Raw genomic sequence first — 7,431 nt, 5'->3', positions numbered from 1 at the left:
CTATGCCTTTGCATACTGTATACACTTTGCCTGAGTGCTCTTCACTCTTCCATCTTATACTTGACTAACTCCTATTGATCCTACAGAACCCAGTCTCAATCGGGACCCCTTCTATGTACTGTAATAACCCTCTGTGTACCCACCTAACAGAGTACGCATCAGACTGATGTGTAATTGCCTATCAACCTGACTTCCCCCCAACCAGACTGTGAGTTTCTGGAGGGAAAGGAATGTGTTTCATTCATGTTTTATCCCCAGTACTTAGCACAATATTGGCCTGGCGTTCTGGTTATGACTTGTTGACTGAGAAAGATGATAGTAGTGAAAGGGACATCAAGTTGAGGGAGAATTTTTAAGATTTTTTTGTTTGTTCTGGTATGGGAGGTTTAAGCATGTTCACAGAAAGGGAAAACTGAAAGAGGTTGAGGATCTAGAAAACACATGAAATAACGAGTGAGATCAGGCATGAGAGGTAACAAGAAGGGAATGAGGGCAAAAATGCCACAGGATGGCCCCCATCACACTCATCCAGCAGGAAGGAAGTAGATAGGGTGCAGGTAATGGAAACAGAGTTCATATCTGATGTGACAAGCATTCTTTGTCCCTGGAGACTAGTTCAGCACCTGACACAAATGAGCCATTCAGTGAATAGTTGTTCAGTGAATAAAAAATGAGGTGCGAGCAGGGAACTTGCACAGGGTAAAACAGAATGAATTTCTGAGCCTACACTGACACACAGGTCTCCTGACTAGAGGGCCCCTGTGTAGTTCAACTTTGAGGAAGGCGGAGGGAGACGAGGCGTAGCCTTAACGTCTGAGGCATGCACCTCCACCATCTCCAGGGACCCCATTAGAGATGTTTAGTTGGGCAGGTGTAAGCCCAGGCCCTAGGAGAGGGGGCAGAGCGCTGGAACCACACTGCCTGCACCCCTTCAGTAGCACCTGGCCCTGGTTGTGTTGCTAAGAGCTTCAGAAGCCAAAGACGGAGGAATCGCAGCTGGAGACCAAGGGCAGCTTGGCACTACTCCCACCTCCTGAAGCCTCCTGCAGGCAGAGGCCCTGGATATCTTACACCCAGGGACCAGGCCACAGAACCATGAGCCAGGACAGCAAAGTGAAGACGACAGAGTCCAGCAGTTCTGCCCCACCCAAGGCCAGGTGAGAGGCCCCGGTGCCCTGTGTAAGATCGATCTGTCTGCCTCACTAGATGGAGCCTGATCTTTCTTTGCTGCCTCCAGTCACATCCGCAGCACTGAACGGTGAATAGATGAAGCACAACTTCCCCTCTTGCCCACAGGAAGTTGCTGCCTGTCCTGGACCCATCTGGGGATTACTATTACTGGTGGCTGAACACTATGGTGAAAGGGACATCAAGTTGAGGGAGAATTTTTAAGATTTTTTTGTTTGTTCTGGTATGGGAGGTTTAAGCATGTTCACAGAAAGGGAAAACTGAAAGAGGTTGAGGATCTAGAAAACACATGAAATAACGAGTGAGATCAGGCATGAGAGGTAACAAGAAGGGAATGAGGGCAAAAATGCCACAGGATGGCCCCCATCACACTCATCCAGCAGGAAGGAAGTAGATAGGGTGCAGGTAATGGAAACAGAGTTCATATCTGATGTGACAAGCATTCTTTGTCCCTGGAGACTAGTTCAGCACCTGACACAAATGAGCCATTCAGTGAATAGTTGTTCAGTGAATAAAAAATGAGGTGCGAGCAGGGAACTTGCACAGGGTAAAACAGAATGAATTTCTGAGCCTACACTGACACACAGGTCTCCTGACTAGAGGGCCCCTGTGTAGTTCAACTTTGAGGAAGGCGGAGGGAGACGAGGCGTAGCCTTAACGTCTGAGGCATGCACCTCCACCATCTCCAGGGACCCCATTAGAGATGTTTAGTTGGGCAGGTGTAAGCCCAGGCCCTAGGAGAGGGGGCAGAGCGCTGGAACCACACTGCCTGCACCCCTTCAGTAGCACCTGGCCCTGGTTGTGTTGCTAAGAGCTTCAGAAGCCAAAGACGGAGGAATCGCAGCTGGAGACCAAGGGCAGCTTGGCACTACTCCCACCTCCTGAAGCCTCCTGCAGGCAGAGGCCCTGGATATCTTACACCCAGGGACCAGGCCACAGAACCATGAGCCAGGACAGCAAAGTGAAGACGACAGAGCCCAGCAGTTCTGCCCCACCCAAGGCCAGGTGAGAGGCCCCGGTCCCCTGTGTAAGATCTGTCTGCCTCACTAGATGGAGCCTGATCTTTCTTTGCTGCCTCCAGTCACATCCGCAGCACTGAACGGTGAATAGATGAAGCACAACTTCCCCTCTTGCCCACAGGAAGTTGCTGCCTGTCCTGGACCCATCTGGGGATTACTATTACTGGTGGCTGAACACTATGGTCTTCCCAGTAATGTATAACCTCATCATCGTCGTGTGCAGGTTTGGTGCTATGGGAAGGGCCTTACGCAGAGACCAGGGCTAAAGAGTGAGGCCCAGGAGAGGGGCGGGTCCCTTGCACGGGGCTGGTGTACGGGCGGAGTCTATACAAGAGCCCAGCGCTTAATGCTCAGCAGCTGCGGGAGAACACCTAACATACAGAGGGCGCCCTTAAGCCAGTCCTTTCTGTCCCTGCCACGCAGAGCCTGCTTCCCCGACTTGCAGCACTATTATCTGGTGGCCTGGTTAGTACTGGACTGCACGAGTGACCTGCTCTACCTACTGGACATCGTGGTGCGCTTCCACACTGGTCAGTGAGTCTCTGGACTGACGTTTTTTTCCATGTTCCCTTCCTAAAGAGAGCCTCTTAGTAACAAGAAAGTGACCCCCCTCCCTGACAGCACTTTCACATGCCTCTATGTTTACGGTACCCCTGTGCTCACCCCAGAAACCCTGGAGCAGGGTTAAGCCGGCCCCCACCCTGCCCCGGTAACTGTCTCCCTGGCCTGCCCACCCTCAACCTCATTTCTGGAGCAGGCAGATGCCCTGACTCCACCCCATATCTGACACCACCCACGGCGGCCCCCACTCCCCCCACCAGGATTCTTGGAACAGGGCCTACTGGTGGTGGACAAGGGTAGGATCTCGAGTCGCTACGTTCGCACCTGGAGCTTCTTCTTGGACCTGGTTTCCCTGTTACCCACGGAAGTGGCCTACGTGAGTCTGGGTCCGCACACACCCACGCTGAGGCTGAACCGCTTTCTGCGGGTGCCCAGCCTCGTTGAGGCCTTTGACCGCATGGAGACCCGCACAGTTTACCCGAATGCCTTCCGCATCGCCAAGCTGATGCTTTACATTTTTGTTGTCATCCATTGGAACAGCTGCCTATACTTTGCCCTGTGCCGGTACCTGGGCCTCGGGCGTGACGCCTGGGTGTACCCCGACCCCGCGCAGCCTGGCTTTGAGCAGCTGCGGCGCCGGTACCTCTATAGCTTTTACTTCTCCACTCTGATCCTGACCACTGTGGGCGATACGCCGCTACCAGACCGGGAGGAGGAGTACCTCTTCACGGCGGGAGACTTCCTACTGGCCGTCATGGCTTTCGCCACCATCATGGGTAGCACGAGCTCTGTCATCTACAACATGAACACTGCAGAGGCAGCCTTCTACCCAGACCATGCCCTGGTGAAGAAATACATGAAGCTGCATCACGCCAACCGCAGGCTGGAGCGGCGAGTCATTGACTGGTGAGGATGCTGGGGTTCCAGACCAGGACAGGGAGAGGTGTACTGGATAGAATCTGAGGAAGGTGGCTGGGTTCTTATTGCCTGGTGGGTCAGGCAGGGCATTCAGGATGTGGCTCACTGGAGGGTTCACTGGGTGGGACTTGGAAAAGGATTTCCTCCACTAATTGGATATGGACTTAGGGCGAGGGGTTGGGTAAAAGATTGACAGGGAGAGGAATTCATACACAAGGATGGATAACCCAGAACCCAGGGAATGGGAACTGCCACCACCTGGTAGGACTCAGAAGGTCCTGGAAGAGGTAAGAGGGAAAAGCAATACTCCTCAGGGGATGGCCAACAACAAGATGGTTAACTATGTCGTGGAGTCCATACTGTAGGCTGAACAAAAGGAAGTGTCACCAAGTTGGGGACCTAGAGCAGAGGATCGCTAAAGAAGATGGGGCTTGGTGACTGAGTAGATATCGGTGATATGGTACAAGACATCACTGAATGGTGGGTGAGTAGAGCCTGACAAGAGCTAAAGGGTATCCTAGTCACTGTTCACTGGTGGAGGCTTCCAGGCCCTGGGTGAGGGAGAAGCTGTCAAAACATATCTCTGACCAGCAGGTAGGGCATTAAAGATGTTTATCAACCAACTGTCAAGTATTCCCATGACCCCTGTGAGAACTCAGTGTGGTTGGGTTCTTGGCTGAGGCTGAGCTGAGAGCCCTGATGGAAGACATAGAGGGAGGCATGTAGCGGGCTGGTGAGGACTGATGATGTACCTTGCCCCCAGGTACCAGCACCTGCAGATCAACAAGAAGATGACCAATGAGGTAGCCATCTTACAGCACTTGCCTGAGCAGTTGCGGGCAGAAGTGGCCGTGTCTGTACACCTGCCTACTCTGAGCCGGGTGCAGATCTTCCAGAACTGTGAGGCCAGCCTGCTGGAGGAGCTGGTGCTGAAGCTGCAGCCCCAGACCTACTCACCAGGTGAATATGTCTGCCGCAAGGGGGACGTTGGCCGAGAGATGTACATCATCCGAGAGGGTCAGCCGGCTGTGGTAGCCGATGATGGTGTCACTCAGTATGCTGTGCTTGGTGCAGGGCTCTACTTTGGGGAGATCAGCATCATCATCATCAAAGGTGAGCACGCCATCATTCGTTCCGGAGACAGGGCTAGGGGAGGGGAATGGGGACAGCAGAACCCCATGCTGAGACCAGGTGGTACTTCAGAGCCTACAGATTAAGGACATCTGGCCCTTGCCTGAGCCACTAGAGGGCTCAAGAGAGAAGCAGGACAAGGAGGGTCGGTTCCCTGAGAAGAGGCTGAGCCAAGGTCAATGAGCAGGGTGGGTCCTTGGAAGAGAGAGTAGACCTGCTCTGTGGATAGCCACCCAAGGTACCAACAGATCAGTGGAAAGTGCAGAGATAATAACAATCAATAATCATAATAATAATGGCTAATATTTATTGCATGCTTACTACATGCCTTGTTCAAAGTTCTCCACATGTACCAACTCATCAAATTCTCACAGCAGCTCTATAAAGTAGGTACTATTATCCCCATTTTAAAGGTAAGGAAATTAGAGCACAGAGAGTTTGGGGAACTTGTCCAAGGTCACACAGGTAATAAGTATACACTCCTGGGATCAGTACAAGAAACAAATTTCTCATAGTCAAGTGGAAAGGAAGGTAGAAGGAAGGAATTCCTATTTACTGCATCAACTCCAGTCCAGGCCAGGTACTGCACACTGGCTCATTTGTTCCTCTGCACACTGGCTCATTTGTTCCTCTGCACACTGGCTCATTTGTTCCTCTTATCAGCCTGTGCAGTAGGAGTTGTTATACCTAATCACAGGTAAAGACATTGAGGCCACAGGAGACGGGAAAGGGGGTGAGAGCACTGGATGTGCTCTCAGTCTGGGGATCCCACTCTCCAGTTGTCCTAAATGCCTCACATCTTCCTCCAAGGACCCCCTCAAGACCCACATCTTGTATGTCGTTGGCCACTGTTTACCTGACTTTGGACAAGTCACTTCCCTCTTTTAGGCCTCAGTTTCCTCACCTACCTAAGAGGGATGATATTAAAAACCCAAAGAGTTATTTGGGAGGATTAAATGAGCTATGAGTGAGGCACCCAGTGCAATGCCTGGCACATAGCAAGAGTTCCACAAACGGTAGTTCCCTTGCCCCTTCTAAGGTCCTTCTACCTCTGAGATGTTGCAGCATTCAGAGGAACCTATCTTCCCACCCACCACCCACCAATATCTTTCTAAAATGCAAATGACACCGTACAGTTCTCCTGCTTAAAATATTTCAATAGTTTCTCACTGTCCTCAACACAAGGTCTGGACTCCTTGCCAGGGCTACGAGACCTGCATGACCTGGCTCTCTCCATCTCTCCTCCTCTCCTCACGCCCTGAACTTCAGCCTCCCTGGGCTGCTTACTGTATTCTGTGACCAGCTAACTCTGTCCTAAGTCCGTGCCTCCACTCATACTCCTCTTTCTGTCTAGCTGCCCTCCCCACCCCCTCCCCTAGTTACCTCCTACTCGGTCCAGGCATCAGTTCCTCCAGGCTTCCCTAAATTCTCTGCCTTACCGCCTGTCAGGGGCTCTTTGCCTGTCTTCCTACAGTACCAGATGCACATCTACGCTGCATTGGCTATACTGTTACATAACTATCCCCTTAAATGTCTAAGTCCTCTAGACTGTGAACTCTTGGATGCAGGTCACTGATACCCACCCAGCACAGGGCCCAGTCCCTACCCAGTACTTTACTGGATGAAAGAATCAGTGAGGCAGGAAGAGAGGCTCAGAAGCACAAATGTGGAAGTGGGGGTCCTGGTTCTGGAGGGAAATGCCCCCTCACGCCCACCCTGACTAACTTCCCACGTGTCTGCCCGTGGCCACAGGGAACATGTCTGGGAACCGCCGTACAGCCAACATCAAGAGTCTAGGTTATTCGGATCTGTTCTGCCTGAGCAAGGAGGACCTGCAGGAAGTGCTGAGTGAGTATCCACAGGCCCAGGCCGTCATGGAGGAAAAGGGCCGTGAGATCCTGCTCAAAATGAACAAGTTGGACGTAAATGCCGAGGCAGCTGAGATCGCCCTACAGGAGGCCACGGAGGCCCGGCTGCGAGGCCTCGACCAGCAACTCGATGATCTGCAGACCAAGTTCGCGCGACTCCTGGCTGAGCTGGAGTCCAGTGCGCTCAAGATCGCCTATCGCATCGAGCGGCTGGAGTGGCAGACTCGGGAGTGGCCAATGCCTGAGGAACTGGCCGAGGCCGACGATGAGGGCGAACCTGGGGAGGGAACGTCCAAGGATGGAGAGGGCAGAGCTGGCCAGGAGGGACCCCCAAGCCCAGAGTGACCCCATGGCTATTCCCCAGACCCCCACCTTCTCAGAGCACACATGATTTCTCACATAGGTATGGCTTATACCCACATGATATATGCACATTCAGTCACACACCTCATAAACACACATATACTGAGAATCACACATCAGTACACACAGATGCCTTCCACAGGTTTGCACACTTTTGTGAACACACAAAAGTACTCCCATAACCCTCTTGTTCCAAGATATCTTTTTTTTTTTTTTTTTTTGGTGGTACGCGGGCCTCTCACTGTTGTGGCCTCTCCCGCTGCGGAGCACAGGCTCCGGACGCGCAGGCTCAGCGGCCATGGCCCACGGGCCCAGCCGCTCCGCGGCATGCGGGATCCTCCCGGACCGGGGCACGAACCCGCGTCCCCTGCATCGGCAGGCGG

At 52.7% G+C, this 7,431-nt stretch overlaps 1 protein-coding gene across 1 annotated transcript; it reads left to right on the top strand.

The window, feature by feature from the left end:
* Nucleotides 1-1,095: 1,095 nt before the first annotated feature.
* CNGA4 (cyclic nucleotide gated channel subunit alpha 4) lies at nucleotides 1,096-7,030 on the top strand. The gene is made up of 6 exons (XM_007102986.1): nucleotides 1,096-1,157; nucleotides 2,329-2,430; nucleotides 2,631-2,737; nucleotides 3,029-3,674; nucleotides 4,450-4,799; nucleotides 6,570-7,030. The coding sequence occupies exons 1-6, from the start codon at nucleotides 1,096-1,098 to the stop codon at nucleotides 7,028-7,030; spliced, it is 1,728 nt and encodes a 575-aa protein (XP_007103048.1).
* The last annotated feature ends 401 nt before the right edge of the window (nucleotides 7,031-7,431 follow it).

The sequence above is a fragment of the Physeter macrocephalus genome, unplaced genomic scaffold, assembly GCF_002837175.3.
Source record: "Physeter macrocephalus isolate SW-GA unplaced genomic scaffold, ASM283717v5 random_1263, whole genome shotgun sequence".
NCBI lineage: Eukaryota > Metazoa > Chordata > Mammalia > Artiodactyla > Physeteridae > Physeter > Physeter macrocephalus.
This window is presented reverse-complemented; position numbering and strand designations above follow the sequence as displayed.